The sequence below is a fragment of the Mytilus trossulus genome, chromosome 12 (assembly GCF_036588685.1).
Source record: "Mytilus trossulus isolate FHL-02 chromosome 12, PNRI_Mtr1.1.1.hap1, whole genome shotgun sequence".
NCBI lineage: Eukaryota > Metazoa > Mollusca > Bivalvia > Mytilida > Mytilidae > Mytilus > Mytilus trossulus.
Window position 1 is genome coordinate 46,980,401 of NC_086384.1, and position 27,788 is coordinate 47,008,188.

The 27,788-nt window shown below is 30.8% G+C and overlaps 1 protein-coding gene across 4 annotated transcripts in view; it reads left to right on the top strand.

Moving 5' to 3' along the window:
• Positions 1-27,788, top strand: part of LOC134692706 (zinc finger protein squeeze-like) — a 136,350-nt gene that overhangs the window by 72,085 nt on the left and 36,477 nt on the right. For 3 of the 4 annotated variants that reach the window (XM_063553198.1, XM_063553197.1, XM_063553196.1), the window contains 2 exons: positions 5,850-5,892; positions 26,460-26,507. In XM_063553198.1, coding sequence (XP_063409268.1) covers positions 5,850-5,892; positions 26,460-26,507 — 91 coding nt within the window. Of the gene's footprint in view, positions 1-5,849; positions 5,893-13,645; positions 13,898-26,459; positions 26,508-27,788 lie in introns of those variants that run through there. The other variant, XM_063553200.1, reaches the window with a different exon arrangement.

Consider the following 27,788-nt stretch of genomic DNA (forward strand, 5'->3'; position numbering starts at 1 on the left):
GGTTTCGGCACTTCCTTAAAAATATAAGGAGATCATCATTTTGAATTTCAGTCCATATACTTGTAAGGAAGATTATCACCTAATCAATAAATTGCTGCAAGGCCCTCCGTGTCATGAATTATCTGTTTAAGACTTAAATATTTTCGGCACTTGTTTAATAATAGAAACAATAAAAAATGTCAAATTAAGTGGAAAGATCAACTAATAGATGAATATATCAGAATAAAAATCATTTGTTTTTTTTCATGTTACCTTCACCTTAAAATAAGTGCTTGAACTGTGTCATGAATATTCATGAGACGATTACATGTTTTCCTTGAGTTTATAATATATGATGAATTATTTGACCACAAAAGCATAATAATATGGGTTGTGAAATATAGTTAAATTCATTAAAACCTGTCCCCGAACAGGATATTGGTAAATGAAATGTCAAAGATGGATATGGGGAATAAACAATATCTTTCAAATAAAACGTATTAATTCAAATTATATAAAATTGTGATACTGATTCATTGATGTAATCTTTATATATGTACAACCCTACCATATGAAAATAAGGAAATGTTTGGGGCTCTGACATATCGTTTTGTGATGATTTATCGGAATAAATATTGTTTAAACTAAGGAAATGTGGTTATATTATTTCATGATAGCCAAACATGACAACTGTTCACCAGAGACCAAAGCATATAGAATTATGAAACTTTAGGTCACTGTCCAGCCTTCAACAATTAGCAAAATCCATACTGAACATGAGCACATAGCAATATATAAATAAAGGCAACAGTAGTATACCGCTGTTCAAAAATCCTGAATCTATTAACAAAAACAAAATCGGAGTAACAAACTAAAACTGAGGGAAACGCATCAAATATAAGAGGAGAACAACCACACAACATTAAAATGTAACACACACAGAAACAGACTAAGCATTTAGACAAAATCCGATGGGAAAAGGCCCTAAAATGACTAATGTTAAGCATTTCAATAAGAACTTATGGTTTGATTTAGGTACATCAATAAACAAACAACAAATGTTACACAGCATCAAACAACAACCACTGATATACAGGCGGCTCCTGAATATTACAGGCGGTCCCTGAATATTACAGGCGGTCCCTGACTAATGGGAAAAGCTTATACTGTTTGCTTCATCTTATTATACAGAGTTGATCAGGATTAATGGATTAATAATTAAGCTTTTCAAGAAATTTAAGTCATGCTTGTTTTTCTGTGAATTATAGTCATGTAAAGTTTGTGAAAATTTTGTTAAAAAAGATTTATAATTTTTACTATAATTTATAACTTTTTGAGTTTGTCCCTCCATTATAAATGATTTATAGTATTTCTGGACAAATCTTAAATTCTAAGTTGTCATTTGCTCATGGAAGTGTAGGAGTAATACAAGTATCATGTGAAAAAGAGTCAATTTTTGAAAGAGGAAGGAGGTTTTTTCAAAACCTACATAGAATAACCTAGTTTATCAATTTTCCAATTATTTTTTTATTTACCAAGAATAAGAATGGGGCTTTAGATAGTGAATAGATTTTGTCAATTTACCTAGTTTAGATTGCAACATTTATTAATGAAACTTAGTAGAATTTAAGCATCTTGATAGCATAATCTAAAAAATTGCCATTAACTTTTACATACTGGCCTAGGGTACTGTAAATTTTGAAATTATTGTGTGCATTTTTTTTTTTCAATTTTGTCATTTTAGACTAAAATGCAATTTTTAATTTTGGCGATATTGAGAAAAATCCCGTTCAAACCATATGAAATTTTTTAAAATGCGAGTTTAAAATATTGAGATTATAATCTGTTGAATTTTTCACAATAAGAAAAACATCCCAATAATTTCTGAATTAACAGAATGTAAAGCATACATCAAAATGTAATCAGGGCTCTGCATTGCTGTTGAAGACAATTTTAATACAATGAAAATGTTACGTAATTTTGATACAATGCAAATGTTATGTGTTTATAAAAAAATTCAAAGTGACATCTGTTTCCTAGATGAATTAAGTGTGTATAAAACTTTACTGCAAATATATGCAAGTTTCAATATATACTATAAATTCAGAAATTATTGCAATAAATTTTGAAGAATGGACAATATAATGAGAGGTTAATTATTACTATTTTAGGATTGTCAGCATATATCAGAATACCAGTTCTTATATTATTGTGATGATCACAAAGTTACATTATTCTAATAATAAAAACCTCTCAATAATTTTTGAATTTACAGTGTTCATGATGCTGCAATCTTATGCTTTTTCTGGGTCCTTAGCTAGTCCACATGGATCTCTTGGTGATTTTTTCAAAGAAATATATAATAGTTCTGATCAACTTTGGCTGGTCTGGTACAAGAGAAATAGTCATAGGGATCAGATAAGGTTATTCTTATTTTTTATCTGGATAAAATACTCAAAAGTTTGCAAAAATCTATAAAATTTGATTATTTTTTTTTTAGGCATATTGTATAGCAAAGCAAAAAAAAACAAATACTGTATCTTTACCATTGTCTTTTTATTCTACTGACAGTCCATCCCATCCCCCCACCCCAGACAGACAGACCCCCCTATCTTTACCATTGTCTCTTTATTCTACTGACAATCCATCCCGTCCCCCCACTCCAGACAGACAGAAACATGATAGATTTATACCATTGCCTCTTTATTCTACTGACAGTCCATCCCATCCCCCCACCCCAGACAGACAGACCCCCCTACTGACAGTCCATCCCATCCCATCCCCCCACCCCAGACAGACAGACCTCCCTACTGACAGTCCATCCCATCCCCCCACCCCAGACAGACCCCCCTACTGACAGTCCATCCCATCCCCCCACCCCAGACAGACAGACCCCCCTACTGACAGTCCATCCCATCCCCCCACCCCAGACAGACAGACCCCCCTATCTTTACCATTGCCTCTTTATTCTACTGACAGTCCATCCCATCTCCCCACCCCAGACAGACAGAAACAAGATAGATTTACAAAACATTTATAAATATATGAGATGCATAAAGTTAATATTCAATGATTCCTTATTGTCAAGTTGGATTATTTTCCCTGAGTTGTGTCCCTTATACATTCACTAGAGATAATGAGTATAATGGGGGTCTTGGTCATAAAACTTTACTCAATATTTGGGGTTCAAAGTCCGTGAAAAGCCAAATCCAGTTTCTGAGTATTTGATTGGTTGATTTGTGATTGTAGGTATGATAACCGACTTGAAAGTTCAATGAACTTAACCGTAGGGTATTATAGACCTTATTTAATTTACAGATTAATTAATCTTTTCATATTTTTGAGGCTTATAAGATGCAGTTTTGATTTCATCAACTACCTTTTTCAAAACAGAAGATTTGTTCTTTAAATTGTAAAAATACAAATTTACTGATTAATATTGAAATATTTTCATATTTTTTAGGCAAATAAGATGCAGTTTTGAATATATCCATTACCTTTTTAAAAACATAAGATTTGTTCTTCAAGTTGTGAAAATACAAATTTACTGATTAATATTAAAATATTTTCAAATTATTTAGGCTTATAAGATGCAGTTTTGAATATATCCATTACCTTTTTTAAAAACATAAGATTTGTTCATCAAGTTGTGAAAATACAAATTTACTGATTAATATGGAATTTTACATATTTTTACGGCAAATATTTAATTACATTTTTGATTCATTACCTTTTTCAAAACGGTAGATTTTAACTTAAAATTGTGAAAATACAATCTAACCTTAAAGACACACATGAATTTGTTTTACCATTTTATGAAATAGCATTCCAGGGTATGTCTGTCTATTCGATTTCTAGACACTACCTGCTAAGGGGTGATATATTTCAAAGGTTTGCACAAGTCAGATTTTTAAACAAAGACTTTATTGGAATTTTCACATTTAGACATGAAAACCGCTGATGATCAAATTTTTTAAAAGATATTGACCTTGTATAATTCTCAGTTAAATAATTTAATCTTTATCAAGGTGATCAGAAATACAAAAAAAGGGGGAAGTAGGTCATGACAGGGCAATCAACTTTAAGCAAGGTTGTAAATATTTTATATTTGTACTTTTCTGTGTGTAGTAATCTTCACAAATTATTGCATCAAATTTTGGCAGTTGGAAGAGCTTGAAGCCCATTTCATTTCAATCATGCTGTTAACATGGTCAAGGTCGTAACAGGAATAAAAAGGTGAATACACATCTTTCATTGCATTAAGGTCGACCCCTCTCCCTTTCTTATTTTGATTGCCAAAAAATTGTAAAATATCTCCAGTTGCTCATGATTTCTGCATAAAAAGTCTTAACAATTTTTATATCGCCCCCATTTTATTCGTTCTGGACCCTTTCAGAAATCCTCTATCCACCTTTGATTATATAGTAATTTCTTGTCCATAACAGCCAAACATTCGTAAAACGTGACTTCTGAATAATTTTAATTCTTTCAAACTTTACCTTATTTGAGTGGGTATAAATTGCCGTCTAATTTTATATTACAATCTAGAATTATAACCATTGCATAATATTTAACAATAAATTGTTGTAATTCTATGGTATTATCCCAATTTATGACAGAAGATGAAATTTCAGAAAGGAACAAATTACAAAGATTTTGATTTTAATAGTTGGGAGAGACATTTTTATAGCTGTCTGCAAATACTTTAGTATGGAAAATGCATTTGAATGAAATATTTGAGATTATACTGGATTGTGAATATATGCTTCTTTCAAGACTAGATTTTCTTGGATTTTATGGACTCCTTCTTTTATCCTTTTTCATATTTTCTTCAATGTTTCCTTTTATCTCCATCTTATATCCTTTTTCATATTTTCGTCAACGTTTTCTTCCTTCTATACTTTGGATTAATCATAATTCATTGAAACTTTTATTACATGGATTTTGCAGGTAACAGTGACTTTTACCTTGATTTTAAACGCTCTAGAAAGTACAAATTTGTATAGGCTTGAATGTAGACTTTGGAAAAAACTCCAAATCCCTGAAATCCAATTTTCTTTCATTTCCTGAAAATTGATACCCATCAAAAATAAAAAAAATCCACTGTATTCTCATTTGTTTCTTTTTCATTGTCTTGAAGAATCTTATTTTATTAATTAAGTTGCATAAGTGTCATAGACTGAATGAAAATCCTAATGTTGAAAGTCCATAGCTCAATATAAAATTGAGAATGGAAATGGGGAATGTGTCAAAGAGACAACAACCCGACCAAATAATATACCACTTGAGACCATCAAAAAAATAGACAAAAACCAATACGGCAGAGAACACGTAAACTTGGATGTCCCTGAAAGGAAACAACAGACAAGGAACATCCTGATAAAGTTCGTTGTCCTAAAAAAGTTCCGATTCCAACCTCTGGCAATGAGAAATTATGTCATGACATGACACGCAAAGCAAATTTACCTGTAAAAAAGCACTTTTTTGTTCCAAAAAATCTTCCAATCAGATTTTAGAACTATTTTCGTAGTATTTCAAACTTTTGTCCACTTCTATTGGTGTCAGTTTGTATAATTTAGACCAGCAGCACGATGCATTACAGTTTTGGTTATATTCTAAGGAATCCTGATTTTTGGTCAGACAATAACTTGTATAGTTTCCATTTGGTAAGCTTTTTTTTTACTCAGTTCTTTTTCTTCTACCCAGTATAAAACTTTAAGGAACAGTAACATGATCACACAAAATCTTTTTGAAAGATCTTGATTATCATGTCATTTTAATTTATTTTTTACAGGCATGAATATTTTTCAGTGTTGAAGGGGAGATAATTCTAACTAGATTTCTAGTAAAATATTGTTTTTCTATTTCAGGGTTCACCAGCGCCAGACCCAGGACCAGTTAATCCTTCAGCAGGTAGGTGAACTATGTCTGAATTTGTGTTTTAATTCTTCAAAGAGTAAAACACTTTTTGATGCCTATACAGAAAATTAAGGATATACTTAGGTGAAATTAAAAAAAATCAAGAAATTAAAATTGGCACATAGGCAAAAGAGCATCAATTATTAAGGAACAAAATAAGCTAAAATTATTGACAGGTTGTGGAGCTCCATGTCTAGAAATTTGAGTTTTAAAAAAATGGTGGTGATAGGCTGACTAAAATTTTAACGTATTTTTGCATTGGTAATATATGGGTCACCAATCTTACGATACAAAAAGAAATTAAGAATCTGCTTAAATTTTGGAAATTGATCTTTTAGGATGGCCTATTAAAGTCTTTTATAAAAAGAAAAATGGGTGTTATGGGTCAAAATATTTTACCTGTATTGAGCCCTAACATCTTACACAAATATCCAAAACCTCACCCTTAAGATGTTTTTGTGTTTTGACACAAACACATATTCTAATTTGAGTGTAGTCATTTAATAATTCAAATATGATAGCAACAAGCCTTATATTTTCAAAAATTGAAAAAAAAATCCAATGAGGCATTTGTTCTAAATGAAGAAACTTGAAATTAGAGGGGTTTAGAGGAAAATCATAGACAAGGGAATTTTTCATTCAAACAGCAACCCAATACTGTCACTAAGCAAAGACATAAAGAATTCTAGAGATCTATCCTGTCTTCAAAAAGTCAGATGCCTTTATGGTTCAAAGAGAGATAACTCAAATTTGAAAATCAGTTGAAAGGTTGGATAGAAGTAATTCATCTACAACTACTATGACTGGGGAAATACATATTTTTGTTTTGCATTTTATAAAGTACTATATTCCTTTGGTAGATTCAGCATTTTATAATAAATAATGAAGATTGAAAAACTACATGTACAAATTATAAACATGATTTTAAACTAAATTATGACAGCATATTAAAAAAATGGGCTTTATGCTTGCAAAACACAATTGATTTTCCAGGAGGAGGGTACAGTAGCATTTTTCTGCAAACAGACTTTAGAAAGTTGATTTATAGAACAAAACCGAACTAGAATTAAAGTATTAGATCAGTATTTTTTATTCACAAAATGTTCCTACGGCTTTTCTTGGTGCAATTTGTACTAATTGCCCTTTCCCATCAAAACTGCAGATGTATGTGTCTTGTTGCAGTGTAGAAAAGACTTCAAATGTCATTTAGGGTTTGGGAAAATATTTGTTTGCCTTTGTTATAATGCAGAGTGCTCAAAGTCTCTGGTAATAAAATGTTGACTACACATACATACTCAGTGACTAATTCGAATTAACCATAATCTGAATATCATGTTTATATCTTCTTAAAATGACTGTGCCCATACCATCCAATGGTTTATTGTAACCTTATACAAACACAAGTCTTATGAAACATACAGTGAAGATTGTTGGATGGCTGTCTTATTTATGCCATGTTAGTCAAGAATAAAGTCCTTATTCTTATCTGAGACTACTATATATAGTAGTCTCAGTTCTTATACAAATAAATATAGTTTTAGTTGTTTTGAAAGGACATACATCTACGATTTAGAGTTTGTTAAAAGTGGATTTGACTTCCAAAATTTTGCAATAGACAGACACAGTTTTGGTATTTTGCAATAGACAGACACAGTTTTGGTATTTTGCAATAGACACAGTTTTGGTATTTTGCAATAGAAATACCAGTGAGGACTGATGAGTTGACAGAATTATTTCATAGTGTTGTGGTGATTAAATTATATTTATAGAGTTACTGCCCTTTGATAGTTAAACATGAATTTACAAGAAAGTATAATTACATATGTAAACAAACTTTGATTGAATTGATGTTTGCATGGTGTAAGATCCGTATTTATTAGAACAATACACCTTATCGCTATTCCCGGCTGACCCTGCCGCTTGAACTTTTGACGCATACAACAATCACTTTTTCATTGTGGCGTCAGCTATTTTGTTTTATGACGTCATAATTTTACGGGAACCTGTGTGATATTCAGTAATGGCGGACAAATAGCGATAAGGTGTATTGATATTTACTGTGGATTCATTATTATTCGTGGGATACCAATTTTGGTGGCTTTCGTGGGTACTTGTGAACCACGAAATTAAATGTTCAACGAATAACAAATTTTCTATAGGCTTGTATGTAGACTTCGGCATAACCACGAAATTAAATATCCACGAACTTGCAAGTTTTCCATAATCCACAAAAATTGGTACCCACGAAAATAAATGAATCCACAGTATGTCATTCTACTTTGAATCATATATTTAAATTTTATTATCGCCTGTGACAGGACATATCAAATGATATATACATACACATTTTTGCTGTGGTTTATTTTATGGTAAAACTTTTGACAGCATTGTTGTCACAAAAATACAACCAATTGAAAGTTCAGTATGACGTTCATGCTCACTGAACTAATATATATATTTAGTTTAGGCGCCAGCTGAAAGACTGCTCTGAATGGGGGAGTTTCTCGCTACATTGAAGACTCATTGGTGACTTTCGGCTGTTCAGTCTGCTCTATGGTCGGGTTGTTGTCTCTTTGACACATTCCCCATTTCCATTCTCAATTTTATTTTAGATTTTGAATGCATAACATGTCAGCGGAATTTCGTGAAGCTCAATAATTGTCTTGCATTTGTGTCAACAACTTTAAAAATAAATGTGCACAAAAAATTGTTTATTTATAGCACTCCATCCCAACAAAACCATAATGACATTTTTAATTGACTCGCAAAAACCTTTCCTTGAAGACATTAGACAATCTCAATTCAAGAAAAAATACACCAAAAAACTAAAAGCCATACAGGATACTTTTAAAAGTTCTATACATGTAAATTTTCTACAAGTCTTGTTTAGGGAGTATTCTTTTAACACCCCCTCCCCCTCTCCCTCCCCCCCCCCCCCCAAAAAAAAAGAAAGAAAAAAGAAATAGCAATTTAACTGAAAAATTGAAATAGAATCAGAAAATGCTTTAGGTAAGCTCACACTTTAACTCAACGTTTTCATGCAATTTTAATTGGAGGAAATTTATGTTTTACCTACTGTTAATTGTTTAATTAAATGTTTAATTAAAATAAGAAAATTCTATGTCACAGTTGTTTATGAGGGTCTGGGTGGAGTATACAAAAAATGAAAATAGAGAATAATGGGGAGCTAAAATAAAAAGAATGGAGAAAAGGGGTCCAAATAAAAAGAATGAAGAAAAGGGGTCCAAATAATTATGAAATAGAGAAAATTGTATAAAAAGATCCAAGAATCAAGATATAAAGGACCAGCATAAAGTCCCTGATTAATATAACATTTGAAAATTTAAGGGAAGTTATTTCAACCATCATTGATTATTGTGATGCAACTCATAAATCATGTGTGTCAATGAACTTTCATTATATATAAAAAAAAAGTTCGTTTTTTTGTTTTGTTTTAAAATTATTACTGTATGTAGAAGATGCCAACAAATATACTTTGAACATAAAGACATTAATTTTTTTTCTAGTGTATATAGTTCATGCTGACCTCTCTTTCATATAAATCATTATCTATATAACTGATCATCTGCAGACAGACATAGACTTTATTTTAACAACACCTGGGAAGTTTTTCTACCTGTAAAAACACCTGTTATCAAACAACTTTCATCAGTCGATTGTTGGTACAGGTGAAAATTCACTGATGCAAAAATCTGCATTAAAATTAGGGTATTATATAACTCACACATGAACACCTTTGGTTTTATCAGACAGGGATATAATGTTAGAAGAGATAAATTTGTCTGTGCATAAAAACTATCAATAAGAATATGCAGGATTAGGCCAAGCTACTTAAAATCAAAATATTTTTATATACTGGAGAGAAAAAAGTCTTGTAATTGCTTATAACCATTTATTTGTCTTATTTGACAACCATAAAACATCTCCTTATTTGTATACTCATAATGGGAAACGGGAGGGGTGTAGTTATTTGATAGAAAATGTCAAACAAGACAACAACCAATTTACACTAAATACAATTTTCTGGAGACAATTTAGAACTAAATTTTTTTAATTTATTTTTTCAAAGGTGCTCATTTTCAAAGGTGCCCATTTCCATTCTCTATTTTACTAATTTAGTTTTCCAAAAGTGCACAGTGGTTTTAGTTTTCCAAAGTTGTTTTAAATTTGATTTAAGTTGATTACTAATTTTAATTTTTCAAAAAGGTGCTAATTTTAGTTTTCAAAATGTACATACTTATTTATTTTCAATTTACCAATTATGTTTTCAAAAGGTGCTATTTATTATATTCAAAAAGTGCTCAATAATTTATTTTCAAAAAGTGCTGCTAAATTATTTCAAAAGGTGCTTTCTAATTTAGTTTTCAAAAAATGCTTATTAATTTTGTTTTCAAAAGGTGCTTAGTTATTTATTTTCAAAACGTGTTTACCAATTAAGTTATCAAAAATTGCTCACTAGTTTATTTTCAAAAAGTGGTACTCATTTATTTTCAAAAAGTGTTTACTAATATATTTTCAAAAGGTACATACTCATTTATTTTCATAAAGTGCTTACTTTACTTTTAAAACTAATGATTTTTTTTACCAATAATAATTATATTGAGTACTTATTTTTTTTCGTATTCACTTTTCACTTTATGATACTAATATGGGCAGAGATAGGAAATGTGAAATCACAAATGAATTAAATATGACATACTTTATTGTTTCAATTAGATTCAGTAATATTTTATTAAATTAATTATTTGAGCTTGGGAAAATTGATAACAGTTTTCAATTTTTAGTGGTTTAATGGCATAAAATATGGCTAAAAATGTAGAACATTCTGTTCTATAAAATTCTATTTAAGATTGAATATAGAAAGAATTGGAATTTGTTTGCTTTTTTCTGATACTTTTTGTTCATCTTACTGCATGTTTTCTCTCAGTCAAGGAGAGTGTATGCCATCATGACGTTGCCTTAGAACATAGCATTAATAGATTATCAATGGTCTTTCAAACTAGAAGAACATTCATACTAATTCTTTTCTAAGTGCACTCGCACCTTAAAATGATCGTAGACAAGAAACTCCCTCTTTTTTGAAGAACCATTATACAATAACGTATTATTCTTGCATGGCTTCTAAAGAAAGAGATCACCTTAACTACTTCAAATCTTTTACCATAAACATAATATATAGTTCTTTCATAAAGGCTAAAGAAAACTTCACCTTAAGAACTTCATATCTTATACTATAAACATAAAGATATTACAACAATTGTGCATTTCTGCATCATGTGCATTAAATGTCAGATGCATCACTTACATGTAAGAAAACAATATCTTAATGAGTTATCCAGCTGATCCGCAGCAAATTACAAAGAAAATTATTAGAATGCCAAAGTCTCACAAAATCAATTGAATGCAACAGAATACCACTCTTGCCAATTTCTATTATTTAAAGAGGTATATTTCTATTGTTTATGTCCCTCCTCTAAAAAGGAACACACCTAGACTATGGACTATATAAAAAAAAAAAATTGCCATTTTCAATAATTAAAAATGGTGATTATGCCATTAATTTTATTCCTCACTTAAAAGAACACACATAGGCTCTTGGTATTGGGTTATAATTAAAAATGTAACCAATTACAATAATTTAAAAACATGTTTTCAATTAATTGGGCCCACCTTCCTTAAAAAGGACCACACATAAGCTCTGAATATTACTAGACTGTAGTTGAAGAAAAAGTCCAATTTTCATAATTCAAAGAGGTGAACTATTGCCTGGATTCAGTGCAGTGGCAGATCAACTTTTTTGAAAGGGGACATTTGGTTGGAAACACCCCTCCTTTTCCTGGGTAAGAATCCACACTTTTAAAATTTGATAGATCTGCCCCTGCAGTGACCCCCCTCTTAAAAGGAACACACATTGGCTGTGATATTGGACAGTACAAAATTGTATTAGGAATATTTCAAAAAAAGTTAATTTTAAAAAGAGAAAAAAATACTATGCAAATGTTTAATCCCCCCCCCCCCTCACTTAAATCTGCCTCTAATTAGTGTTTGGAATCAGCTCCTGGAATTTAATTATAAGTTGAAAGTTGAGTTTTAATTTTTTTTCTGTTTTAAATCTTCCAGGACACAATAAGCCTTGACCTTTTCATGCAATCTAATTTGTTGTTTTTGGTCGTAAAAATATTATTGATGAGTGACAGGTTGATATGACACAAATTTGTGGTAAAAAAAACCCGCAAGAATAATACTTTGTCTTTCTTAGGGGCATTTTGCACAAGATTTTTGTATTTGTGGTTTATATATGTTTTTCCAAAAATGACATTGTGAAAAAGAAATAAGGCCGTGGAGATTATTTTTCATGACTTTTTCATTCAAAGTAATTTTTTTATGTTTATGCAAAAATAAATTTATATTTGGTTGTTGCATGTTTAACGTCAAGTGGCAAATGTTTCAAGATTAAGGATGAGAAGCAATTATTATATATACGAGCTAAATAGTTTCTGAATGATAAGTAGATGATATTTCTTATTCCTTTTATGTATTTTTTTAATTATTTATTCCATATTTTTGTTAAGATTTGTTTTCAACTTGAAAAGAGATAAAAACAAAGATGAGAAAGTTAAGATTGAAGATTTTCTATTTGAAGGCCATTTACATTTTTCATTACGAATAATACTGACTGATTACGAGAAATTTACCTTTTTTCAAAAACTCTTAGAAAGTTAAAATAAAAATTGATCATAAATTTATACTGAAATATTTACAAATTGCCTGACAAGTATATCTTTTCTCTTCTGAAATTGAGTGCAGATTTGTTAAAGCAACTTTGCTTATTTCTGGATCCACAAAACTATTGGCAGAGCTAATAAATTTTCATCAGGGGGGCCTACTGACTGCCTAATGAGGGGCCTGCTCCAATCATGTTTCTAGGATTCCCTAAACAACCAACCAAATGTTTTCCAAAAAGAGAATGTACAAGCACCCTACACCCCCCTCCCCTCTTTTCCCCCTTAGTGTATTATACTTGTTATGTGATGATTTATCCAAATACATATTAGCTAAACTAATGCTAAATGACGGAAACAGTTGAACAAATGAAGTTCTATGCTAGTTAACTTTAATTGACAGTGAATCAGGTCAGATTTATTGTAATGGCAGTAAAGATATGAATTGATAATACTAAGGCTAACTTTTAAAGTGTTTTTAATGCAAATTTCAGATTTTTATATAAAAATGATAAACAAAATGTGAAGAAAAGTGTCTCAGTAATTGAAATAAAATGTGCAAAGATATTTGATCACACTTATCATTTCCTGGGTTCAAACCTCTTGAAATTTTAGAATTTATAATTTGACAGATTGGATTAACAGTTTAACCATTTTTGAATAAAATATATTGACTTTTAGGGAAAAAATGAGATTCGATGATTACTAGGTGCACTCACATGTCATTTAAATTACTTAACAATTATTTATTTTTTCTACAAATAATGGGACATTTAAATTTTCACAAAAAATTGAAAAGAACTGTTTGACTGACAATACAAGATATTTAATGATAAAATCTACATCTCTTTTCATAAGTATTAAAGAAAGTTTGTTTAGCTGCTGAAAGAAAAAGGATATTTTTTAATGACAAAAAAAAATTGATGAAAGAAATGTCATATTTTCAAATTGAGTTATTCCCCTTTGTAGAGGAATGTTCAAAATTAACTATGCTTGGCCTAGGTGTAAAAACTGCACATAAACGGCTGCACAACTAGGGCTGATTATGTAATAGCTGTTGTGTAAAAACCACATGTAGGTTTCATGTCAGAATACACACCCAATTTATATAGGGTAACAAGAGAGAAAAAAAAACAAGGACTAAAATACTTAAGGTCCAATTTTTGGTCCAATTAAGAAGAAATAGACATCTTTTTAATGATTGACAGATGAAGAAGAGGATTAGATGAATTTGTCATTACGTGGTCCTATTTCAGGTATGTCGTCAATTTCATTATTACTCAAAAATCAATATCTTGTGATAAAACGTAAATAGCTTGGCAAAAAACAGATGATTTAATTATTATATAGATCATATGTACAGTATGTGTCTAACAAGGAAATCTTATATATCTATCTTCATACATGTATATAGGGGATTAGTCCATATTGTTACATGTACTGAGGCCAAACGAAAGGTTTAAGATTAAAACTGAGGAAATTAAAGGATATTTTTTAATTTTTAAGTAGATTTTTTACTTTTAAATTACAAAAGTATGTTAGGAAAATATACCAGTTCTATTTGATTTGTAATTATTTAAAGTACTTTTAGTTATTTGTACTTTGGTTAAGATTACAGAATTTACTACGCTATTACAAATGATAATTGAAGGACATATTGATATTATTTCTTACAAGAAATTTTTCATAAATTACAGATACTAATAACATGAAGCTCTGCTTTTCAGTAGATGTTTTATGGTATTATAAGGTCGATGGTTTTCTCTGGGGACTCTGTCTTTCTCCACCAATGAAAAAAACGGCTGCCACGAAATAGCCCAAAATAGCCGCTTCAAAGTGGTGTTAAAACACCAATCAACCAATCTATCATGGTATTATATTAGTCAAATACTGCTATATATATTTCAACAAATACATTTTCCTAAAAAAAAAAATGCATTATTGTTATTTTTTTCCTGGAGCATCTGATGTCTGATGGATAATTGTCTCATATGGCAATTATATCACATCTTCGTATTATTATACTGGACATATTATCGTACACTGATCAGTTACATTTCAATGGACTACAAATTTTTAACATATTGAAGTGGCTCGGGATTGGACAATGAAGATCAAATTTCAGTAGAGTGAGAAACCTTCATTATAAAAAGAGTTGCTCACACTATATAAAAAAATATTAGAATATTAAAATTGGTATTGGACCAAAAAAAAATTGAAAATATTAGTGGCAGTTCAGAAGACTTCATATAGAAAGAATGATCTAAAAATACCAAAAAAATCTAAAATATTGGTTTCAGTACATATGGGACAATTGATTTTATAAGATTTAAGTGGGAGTTGAGAGGCCTTCATATAGAGAGTCGCCCAACAATAAAAAAGAAATAAAATAAAATAAAATGAAAAGATATCTTGAGGTTATTCGTATGGTTTTTAATAATAGACTGTTATCGCTGCTCTTTGGTCAGATTTTGTCTTTTTGACATATTCCCCATTTCCATTCTCAATTTTATTTGAAGTCTACACAATGATTATGTCATCTAAAACCGGTTTTATTCTCTCATTTTACAATGTTAATTGTATCCTGTATTATTTGTTAACTTGTAAATAATTTGTATATATACGTAGATCCTGTAAAAAAAATAAAATCTGAGATACTTAAACCACTTTCTTTCCCTCAGAGTCATCATTGACCATTCTATGACCTCTAATTATGTCTGTGCTATAGATTCTAAATAGTATTGATTGGAAATATAGACATGTAGGGAAAAATGGGTCATTATTAGACCTACATTTCGTGCTGTAAATCACTTATTGATTAAATTTGGTTTAGATATATGCAGTTATGGCTAAGACACTGCGCCATCTGCCGTATTCTATGTTCTTGTATTTTGCAGAAAGATTTGTTTTAGGCCAAGTGAGCTACATAATGTATAAATTCCATCACTTGGCGTGTCTGTCCTGTTTGTCGTGAATCTTTTTTCAAAGATCTTCTCTATAACTATAGAACCAATTTAACCAAACTTAGGGTGAATGATCCTTAGGCAGCAACCATTTGATTTTCGGGGGGGGGGCTATGGAAAAACAATTTATTTTTTTAACGACAAACCGAAAACAATTTTTTTCCTTTCAATTTTAGCATTACATATAGTGGCAGCTGAGGGTGAAACAAACATATTTTTTTTCTCAGGGTCCAAAACAAATTATTTTTTTCACCAAAAACTGGAAACAAACCCCCCCGGAAATCAAATGGTTGCTGCCTTAATGGATATGTAGCACAAAGTTTGTGTTTTGCCCCCAGGTTAGTAAACAAACATGACATCCAAGACTATCAAGCCTATTAACAGACATATTTATGTGCAGCTTTTCCTGCAATTCCAGTAACTTGTTTTCACCTTTTGCTCTGTCGTGTTGAAATCACAATAATAAATGCACACATTAATTTCTGAATTTACTTTATGTTAAAAAATCACTTTTTTTCACAATTTGCTCTGTCCTGTTGAAATCACAATTTAATTTCTGAATTTACTTTATGTTAAAAATTCACTTTTTTTTTTCATTATAAACCTAAAAATTTCATTTTCCAGTGATACCTAAGCATCTTTATAAAATGCCAAGTGAGCTTTTATTAACTCTTATAGCGGACTAACAAATCTAACAGAGGTTTAAACAGAATTTACAACCAAAACTGAGATTTTCAAAGGAAAAATTGGTTATTGATTTTGGATTGAAAGGCTGGCAGCAGGCAGGGAGGTGGGTGGGCGGGTGAACGGCTTCCAGTGTTTGTTCATTAAAATGAAAACACATTGACGATTTTTTTTCAAATTTAGATATGCTGTTTCCTATAAATATAATTAATGAGTTATAGCCCTTTCCAGTAGCCAAAAATGAAGGTTAATTTTAATTTTCATGATTTTAGTTTTTCATGTTAATGTGTTATAGCCCTTTCCAATAGCCAAAAGTGAAGGTCAAGTTCAATTATCACAAATTTAGCTTTTCTTGTTAATGAGGTATATATCACCGTTTCCAGTGGCCAGAAGTGAAAGTCAAGTTCAACTATCACGATTTTTGGTTTTTTTCTTGTTAATGATCGAGTTGTAGCCCTTTCCAGGTAGCCAAAAGTTGTACTTATTATTTATCAATTGTCTGACAACTTTAAAACCCCTATATATATAGACAGGGGCCTTAATCTTTTAGAATGTTGAGATCTACCTTCTATCTATTTACTCTATTAACAGACTAACTGTCAGACAACTCTTAAAGTAGTTATTGCCCCTTAGATAACAATGGAACCCATTGTTGAAGGTGCACATTTACTATGGTGAGCCTATAGTTTGTTTATCATGGAAAACTTTTATAAGTAAACTAAACAGACACTGAAACAAGCTAAAATTAATTAGTTGAAAATTTGTTTATATTTTTTGTGCATATCAATTGTTTCTGAAAAAAAATTACCTATTTACTTTAATACACTTTGTTCTATTTTCTAGTAATAGGTTTAAAAAAAATCTGAGACAAGTTACGCTTGTGGTTTTATGTACAATGATCATACAATACCATTATTAGGTTAAAGCAATAGTTTCATCTTGGTTTGTTTTTACTCTGGTGAAAATTAAGCTGAGTGAATATATTAATGACGTCAAGTTGATTGTTCTGCTTTTAAGCTACTTTCAGCCCTATTGACTATATGGTGGTGGTCAGTTTTTCTTAATGAAAGTCAAGGATGGAAAGACCAGAGGCGGATTTAGAGGGGCAGACCAGGCCCCCTCCCTTTTCTTGGAAAATTTGGTTGATTATATAGGGAATCACTGAAGCATGACCGGAGTGGGCCCCCTCTTAGGCAGTCATTGGGCCCCCACTTATGAAAATTTCTGGATCCGCCACTGAATACTCAACGACCTTCATCAGGAAAACTGATAATTCTAATTAATTGATATTGGAATAGAACACACCTGCCGAGTTCTGGGTTCAAAATCAAATTCACAACTTTGACAGACATGTGAGACAAGAGATGAATTTCCAAGTTCAAGACAGATGGATTAACATGAAAAACTGTGAAAGTTATTAATAATAGTGCCTTGAAAATTCTCTTTCTATTGACTTGACGTCACTGATTTAGTAACCCATGAAATAGGTTAACAAGTTTAGATATGGCGTATTATTGGAAAAATAGTTTGTAACATGTGACTGAGCTTCTTCACGTCTGTATTTAAGTGTGAAGTAAATACTTATTAAACAAATATTATTGTTCCTTTGAAGTATGTCAATGTATACTACAAATATTATTGTTCCTTTTAAGTATGTCAATGTATATTTGTTCCTTCTAGAAGTTCCCCTTGAAACTTCGTTATAAACAATGTCTGCGGCTGTTTTTTGCTCTTTGGTCAGGTTGTTGTTCCTTTGACATAATTCCCATTTCAATTCTCAATTTTATCATATTTGTTCTGCCTAACAAAAGTTCCCCAGGAAACATTGGTCTAAACAATGCCATAATATTTGTTCTACCTAACAAAAGTTCCCCTGGATACGTGTGATAAACGGCGCCATAATATTTGTTCCGCCTAACAAAAGTTCCCCTGGAAGCATGTGTGATAAACAGCGCCAATATATCTGTAGTGTCTATCTAACATAAGTAATGAACATTTCCTACATAAAAAAAAATAACATGTAGGTAAGTCTGCAGGGATCAACCCACCACTTAACCTTATATATTCCATTTTATCATCCCATTATGATTTAAATAATACATAGGATTAGTCTACAGGGGTCACATCAAACCTTTTTTGCCATTTGAGAATATTCTTAATGTCAAGATTCCCTCCCCTAGACTATTTAAATTCCAGTTTGCCATCCCACGGCGATTTGAATGATATCAGGGTTAGTATCCAGGGTTCATCCCCACCCCTGTTATTTGGGAATGCTGTTCAGTAGTCAAGATCCCCACCCCTCAGCCATGTATTTTCTACCTTGTCATGTCAAGATGATTTGAACAATATACAGGGTTAGTCCCCAGGGGTCATCCCCATCCAGGGACATTTGAGAAAATTCTAAATGTTAGTGTTTGAGATCTCCTTTTCAAAACTATATATTCCATTTTATCATTTCAAGATGATTTGAATTATATACAGGGTTATTTCTTAGGGTTCACACACCCCTGCCTTTTGAGAATGTTCTATAATCTTATAATTGGTTCAGATTCTCACCCCTTAACCATATAAAATCCTGTTTGTTAGTGAAAATGATTTGATTGATATTAAGAGTGGATCAGGAGAGGTTGCCCCGCCCCCTGTCATCGGAGAATGTTCAAATATCTTGTTAGTGATGAATATCCCTACCCCTGAACAATACTTATTCCCATTTGTTATGATTTGAATGATATACAGAGTTTTAAGTCCCCTGGGTCACCCCACCCCCTGCTATTTGAAAATTTACAATTATTTTGTAAATGGGGGAGATACCCAGCCGTGTTGGTTTTTTTTGCTCCACTTAAGGTTCATTATGTTTTGCATCTGTTTGTTTTTTTGTTCTTTTGTCAGTTAAAACTATTTTTATATTTTTGAAAATTTGACCAAAACTAAGATTACATAAAACATAATGCATACTAGAGGGAAAATTTCTTTGACATTTTTAATGTGATGTTTCTAAAAAATTGTTATTCTTTATTAATAGTTATATCACAACTTTTTCTGTGAAATGAATAGTATTTTAGCCTGATTAAAAAAGCATTAAAATTTTAACCCATATGCTAGGAAAGGAATTCAGGCTGTTTTAGGAGCTTATTGTTTTGATAATAGGGTGAATTACACTTGCCAATCACAAAAGGGATATTTCTTCACATGTGTCAATACAAAGGTCCCTCTTTAATCAAGGCATTCTATAGTCCTTGCTTAAATAAATTACCAATAAAAAAAAATACTAGGTTACGGAAGCTTTCACTTAACCTGGATGGCTATAATATTTATGATTGTCTTGTTGATCATATATCATGTATTAATTTCTTATTTACAGACCATTTACCCATCAATGTAATAGACTATTTTCATATTAACGACTTTTGACCCTGAAGTTTTTTTTTTTTTACTGGTTACCTACATTGTGGTTGGACATCCTGAAACCAAAACAAGAGCAAGAGTAAAATCAAGCTTTCAATCGGTACAATTTCTGCGGGTTAATTAACTGCTTCATATTTTCTCTACACCATAAAATCATCAAAAACAGTAGACTAAATTCCCCTCAAATTACACCAAATTAGATGTTTGATTTTACTTGTTTTGGTTTCTCTTGGTTGACTGAGTACCAGGATGTCCAACAAGAAAGAAGGAAACAGTTGGAAAAAAAAAACCTCTGGAGTCAAAAGTTGTAATGTGAAAATAGTTTGCACCTGTCCTAAGTCAGGAATGTGATGTACAGTAGTTGTCGTTTGTTTATGTAATATATACGTGTTTCTCGTTTCTCGTTTTGTTTATATAGATTAGACTGTTGGTGTTCCCGTTTGAATGGTTTTACACTAGTAATTTTGGGGCCCTTTATAGCTTGTCGTTCGGTGTGAGCCAAGGCTCCGTGTTGAAGGCCGTACTTTAACCTATAATGGTTTACTTTTATAAATTGTTCTTTGGATGGAGAGTTGTCTCATTGGCACTCACACCACATCTTCCTATATCTGATTAGGTTTGTTTCTTCTTAAGGTTAAATTTGGGTTATCTTTCTTTGTTTACAAAATATCAGATAAAATCAACTATAAAATGTAAATGTGCTCATTTTCAAAAAAGATCTTGAAAATTAAGATAAGAGGTTATACTGAATTACTCTTATAAAAATATAAGCAAATTTTTAATTGTAAATTTTTATATATGGGAGTGAGTTTCATTAATTATTAATAAAGAAAATGAGATGCTTGGGTCCTGAAATAATTAGCCAGACATGATCTAATCTTAAAGGTCAATGACCTTCAAGGATGGTCTGGAAGATTCTCCATCTTTTCTCAATTAATGCCCCTAGGAGATATTGGATGATAATCGCTAATTACTTTTTACCCATGTTATTTACACTTCTTCAGTTGTCATCAAGCTTGGAACTAATATTAATAAGAAATTCTGTTCCATGACAAGTTATTTTATCATTTAATAACTTTATACAAAGACTATCATCATTTCCGCTTTAAAACTTTTATTAAAAAACGTAGAAAAAAGATTTTTTTCAGTAGCCAAACGAGGGCTTTCTATTCAATGTTGTACACATACTAGCAAGTGCCTACACCACATTTGACACTAAATCCTAAAATGCAAAATGATAAATGTCAAATAAAGAAGTCAAACTATTATTAATTAATTATATTCAAAAACTTTTACTATTAATAGAATATTTTTTTTAATTGTCAATATTCTGCTTGCGGATGAAATCAACAATCACTTAAAATTTAGAATGCAGTTAAAACTGATGGTTTTTATTCAGTTTCTTAAAAGTAGATGGGTCGATTCGTAAGGAAATTAACATTTAACATAAGTAAAAAAATATTCTGATTCCAATCATTCATAGAATGGCATCTTATAAAATTACACTCTTTCTCCATTATTAAATTGGTATCTTATTTCCATATATCCAAAGAATGATAGGCCTTAGTTGTGAAGTTGTTGTAGTAGTTCAACAACAATATCTCTAGTCTGTCAACAACAAGGTGCGTTTGACTCAAATCTTTTAAAATTGACTTTGATTGTCAGTGTTCCTGCCAAACATTGGTGGTTCTCCCTGGGCACTGCAGCTTCCTCCACCTTCAAAGACTGGCCACAATGAAACAGCCATAGTGTTCAAAGTGGCGTTAAACACCAAAATTCAGTCAATCAATCCACAGAAATGACGTAACATATATTTAAATATAGTCTCTCCATTAGTTAAAAGCAATTATGATTCAATGAAGTTCATTGATTCAGTCAGCTCATTAGTTACAATGTATTTTCTTCCATTTATTTACTCATTAGTTACAATGTATTTTCTTCCTTTTATTCACTCATTAGTTACAATGTATTTTCTTTCTTTTATTCAAATGAGGAAGTACAGTAATGCATGCTTGTACATGAAATAAACAAAATCTATCTCATATAGTTTGTTTTTATTATGTAATTGAGAAACATATCATTAAATATTCTCCCATGGAATTAATTATAGTTAGAAATATCGACTCTCCGTTGAAAACCACCAGACAGTGAAAAAATAATGCTTTCAGTGACTATTCTCCGTTTTAGATCAGCTGTGAAATATAAAACTTTTTATGGAGTTTTTATGCAGTTTTTATATGCAATAAATATATATGAATTGTCACATGCATTTGCTCCAGTGTAAAGTAGGGCGAAATAAAAACTCTATTATATTACGCAATGATATGCAGTATTGATCAAATATGACTGTTGGGAGATAGCAACTAATATGTTTTCATGAATTAAACTAAGGAAATAAACCTTTGCGTTGGAGACTAGAGTGATGCATCAAATAACGTTAAATGATTTGATTGAATTATGAATGAAAGCATCTTCCCTCGACATGTCAGTCTGGCAGGTTTTGTTTGACCTTGACCTCATTTTCAGGGTTCATTGCTCAGTGTTCAGTTTTGGTGTTTTACTGACTTTTTTTCTTCAACTATAAGCAATAGGTCAACTATATTTGTTATATGGAAGGATTGAACTTCTACATACTTTACATGTTAAATTTTGTTATTAGTCAGTTTAAATAGGAATTAACCACTTAATGATAAGTCAATGGTATTTAGAATGGAGTTGTATTAGCATTGGCATATATTTTAGATCAGAAATTATTTGGCATTGAATATTCAGTCATTGATTTTGAGTATTTTGCTTTTCACTCTCAAAATAATTTACAGGTAAGACATCTCTCTGTGTCAACATTTTATGGTTTAAGGTGGATTAAAGTTTTCAAATATGTAACTAAATAACACATTTTGAATTGTTTCTTCATGAATTTGCATTTAAGATGCCTGGATGCCAGAAAGGTCAAAGCATTTTCACTGAACTAGTACACATTTTGTTTAGGGGTTTCTAAAGGCCAGCTGAACCTCCTTCTCACCCCCTTATGCTTGCATGAATTTTTTTCGCTGCATTGAAGACCTATTGATGGGCTTGGCCTGTATTATGCCCTATGGTCAGAATATTGTCTCTTTGTTTAACACATTCCCTTTTTCCATTCTCTTTTTTTTTCTACATTATCACCTGCCTCTCAACACTGAGGTTGTGGGTTTGAACCCCACATGTCAGTTTAATTCCAATTTCAAATGACTAAGATTACCTAGTGTTCTTGCTAAAGGTCAGTGGTTCTCTCTTAAGCATTCCTTCTTCTGATTTTTCTTGTAACCATCCCTGGTTTTATGTTGTGCAAAATATTTGAACCTTCTTGAAAATACCATCTGGATTAACAGAAAAAACAAAGTGACGTACATATGAGTTTCCCAGTTAGTGACTATAAGTAAACAATCATCTATAGACTTTTTTTGCCTCTGTTTGTTAAGCACATCATAAATGTTTTTTTCTTGTACTCCTAGTTTCCTATTGTGTAAAACAATTGCACCTTCAAAAAAACTTTGTCTGGATAAACAGGTATGAGTTTCCTAATTAGTGACTATATGTATACAATCACCTATAGACTTATTTTTTTCCCTGTTTTTATTAAAAACATCATATATGTGTTTTTCTTCTTCTTATCCCAGATGGGTTAGTGTTCTAGTATAAAGATTTCTATGTAGACAGCATCTAGAAAAACCCAAAAATAAAGTGACCAGTTTTGAGTTTCCCAATTAGTGACTAAACTATACAATTGCCAATTTTGCCCCTGTTTTTGTTTAGCACATCAGAGATGTTTTTGGCTTGTACTCATCCCTTGTTTGATGTTATTTAGAAAAAATGTACCTTCTTAAAAACATGGATGAACAGACAAACAAAAGGAACAGTTTGACTTTAGTACACAATACAATCAACAGACTTATTTGTACCTCTGTTTTTGTGAAGTACCTCACGGGTGTTTTTCTTGTGTTTTTGTGAGAGAAAAAAATCATCTAAAAACAGCATCTTGACTGAGACAGACAAACTATTGGACCGGCATGAGTTTCCCAATAAGTGACTATAAGTTTCCAATCAACAAACTGCATCATGGATGTTTTTCTTGTAATAATCCATAGGTTCCTCTTTGTTTAAACAACAACTAACAGTCTATTATTTGAACTTGGAATTATTTTTAATTATGGATTTTGCTTGATTTCTTGTTTTTGATTTTTTTTTTATAAATTACATGTTTATTCTGTACTGAAATGTTCTGTGCTGCACACACTACTTTCTATTACAAAGAAAATATTATATTTTCAATAGAATGTACTGTGCAGCGCACAACACTATCTAACCAAAATACATTGTATGGAAAATGTTATAAACGGCTCAAATGATCATAATACCAAATAAACATGGAATTTATTAAAAAATTTAGTCACAAGAAATTTTGCAAATTCCATAATTAAAAATAATTCCAAGTTCAAATAATTAGCCTGTTAACTGTTCAAATGGCCTAACTTGTTGATTTTTATTGATGCTTCTTTTGTTTTTATAATGGTGAAGGAATTGTGTTGGTTTTTTTATGTTTGGTGTCTGAGTTGATGTTAGTGTAAAAAGGTTATCTAAAAAAATCAACAAGTGGAAAAAATGATAAACAAGATGTCTAAAATGTAACATTTGAATTTCCCAATAAGTGACTATATAATTATATTAACCTTCTTAGTAAAAATTGCTGTGTGGTAAAGAGAACGACTATTTAAATTGGAGGGGATTATGTTTTTTTACCTAAAACAATATTCTGATCCCCAACTTGATAAAAACAATTAGTCTAGTCAAGCAGTACTGAACCTCTCAATCTTGTTTTAAAGTCAATTGTCTCAATAAATAAATCTACCCAGAATTACTGGTTATAAAAAAAGAATAGACATTTTTATATAAAAACAATACTGAACTTTTAAATCTTCTTTTAAAGTGAATTGTCTTAAAAGATAATATAAAAGTAAGAAGATGTGGTAGGATTGCTAATGAGTCAACTTTCCACTAGAGACTAAATGACACAGAAATTACCATCTATAGGTCACTGTATGGAATTTACGTAGAACTACTGTTTAAAAAAATCAAGAATAATTTGAACTCTTTTTACTTTTAAAAAATGATTATTTTTTTTTTGATGCACACAAATTTTGGTACCAAAATATCAATTGCATTTGAATTTAATTGGGTTACCAATTTAACAGATTTATAGTGTCAGTCTCTTGGATCTATTATCATAACACCAAGTCCTAGGTTATATTAACATGTTATACAAGGTGGTAATAGGATACATGTGCCCTTGATATTTAACTTGTCATCCTTGTCTTATTTACTTAATACTGTAGCTTTTGTGGGATTTAGTTTCGACCTACATCATGTAAATGTCATTTGGTCTGTCATATATTTTGTTCATCCTTATTCTTATTATTTTAATTTGTTCCTTGAAACAATTTGCAAATCTGATCCAAACTAATGGCGGCAATGATGTAAACAAATTTTTCAACGTAAACATGGAGCCTCTAATTTGTTTTGAAATGTAAAGCAAGAAAAAGAAAAAAGAAGGTTCTATTTGCAAATCTGAACAAAATTTGGCACAAATGATGTATAAAATACCTATTTGGTGTATATTTTGACCCTGTTATATTTTCTGTAGTAGGAATCTAAGAAATAAATTAAAAAAAAATCCCAATTGGTACCAAACTTTGCCAAAATAGTGTTTAAAAAAATCTCTGGTCCATACTTTGAGCCTTCAGTAGGTCCTGAATTAAGAAGAAGAAAAAAAAATAAAAAATTGCCAATTTGATCAAAACTTGTCAGAGATGAAAAAAATTCTCTTGTGTATACTTGGAGCCTCTTGTTTGTTCTGAAGTACAGAGCAGAAAAAAGGAACAGCATCCGTATAATATATTTGTTTTTTTCTTTAAAGGTCAAATAATATATTGTAAAGTTTCTTTCTTTACATAAAAGGTAAATTATTCCATGTATTATGATATGTACACTGATAGTCAAAAGAAATACAATACTGCATTGACTATAATTGAGGAAATATCTTATTCTCAATTCTCATTTTTGGCAAGACTGACAGGTGACTAAACCGTTTTCATTTTTCATTTAAAAATTTGATACTTGGGACATAATACTGGTATCCGTAGCTTTGTAGCCAAAAAAATTGGTAGATAAATCTGATACTTATTATGCTTAAATGCATATTAAACAGAAAAATTATATTTTTATACAACATCCCTTTCATACAGAAGAAAAGAAAGAATAATTAAACTTCTCTTACAAATATAAAGTCTGTAAAATGGGGTTGTGAAATATTCCCCATTTCCTTTCTCAATTTTATTGTTAAATTAATGCATTTATCTTGAAATGATTTGTAACCATCTACAGATAAATTTATGGAGAAGCATAAGATTTTCTACCCAATTAATTGCAGATAAAATGAAAAATAATTTGAAAAACTCAGATTTTATAACAAACTTGGGGAGGAGGGGTATGGGGTATTCCAGTGGCTGAAACTTCCTTTTTTTGGACAATCAATGTATATGAACATATGGGTGGAATACCCCCTATATTATGGTTTGGGAACTACTGTTTTGAAAATAGCTTGTTCCACCCCTGCTTTGTTATGATGAACCACATAGACAGTTGGTCTTACTTCTTGAAACTGTACTCAGAAATTATTTTTTTTTGCATTTTTGAAATGACGATTCAATATTTGTTCTCTTGATTTCAGATTTGTTCAAATGGAAACACATGAACCATCATCATGTCAACGATTTTGGTGAGTACTCAAATTGATAAATAACCATTAAACCAATGATTTGGTGAGTATGTACTCAAATTATGAATTTCCATTATACTTAATAATTTTGGTGAATTCACAAATTGTGAATTGCCAATATTGAACTAAGATTTTGGTGAGTTCTCAAATTGTGAATTACCATCATACCAATAATTTTGGTGAGTTCTCAAAGTGTGAATTACCATTATACCAATGATTTTGTTGAGTTCTCAAATTGTGAATTACCATCATACCAATAATTTTGGTGTGTTGTCAAATTGTGAATTACCATTATACCAATAACTTCGGTGAGTTGTCAAATTGTGAATTACCATTATACCAATAACTTTGGTGAGTTCTCAAATTGTGAATTATCATCATACCAAAAATTTTTGTGTGTTGTCAAATTGTGAATTACCATTATACCAATAATTTTGGTGAGTTCTCAAATTGTGAATTACCATCATACCAATAACTTTGGTGAGTTGTCAAATTGTGAATTACCATTATACTAATAATTTTGGTGAGTTCTCAAATTGTGATTTACCATCATACCAAAAATGTTGGTGTGTTGTCAAATTGTGAATTACCATTGTACCAATAATTTTGGTGTGTTGTCAAATTGTGAATTACCATCATACCAATAATTTTGGTGAGTTCTCAAATTGTGAATTACCATAATACCAATGATTTTGTTGAGTTCTCAAATTATGAATTACCATCATACCAATAATTTTGGTGAGTTCTCAAATTGTGAATTACCATTATACCAATAACTTTGGTGAGTTGTCAAATTGTGAATTACTATTATACCAATATTTTTGGTGAGTTCTCAAATTGTGAATTACCATTATACCAATAGTTTTGGTGAGTTCTCAAATTGTGAATTGCCAAAAAACCAATGATTTTGTTGAGTTCTCAGATTGTGAATAGCCAATAAACCAATGATTTTGTTGAGTTCTAAAAATTGTGAATTACCATCATACCAATAATGTTGGTGAGTTCTCAAATTGTGAATTACCATCATACCAATAATTTTGGTGAGTTCTCAAATTGTGAATTACCATTTTACCAATAACTTTGGTGTGTTGTCAAATTGTGAATTACCATCATACCAATAACTTTGGTGAGTTGTCAAATTGTGAATTACCATTATACCAATAATTTTGGTGAGTTCTCAAATTGTGAATTACCATCATACCAAAAATTTTGGTGTGTTGTCAAATTGTGAATTACCATCATACCAATAATTTTGGTGTGTTGTCAAATTGTGAATTACTA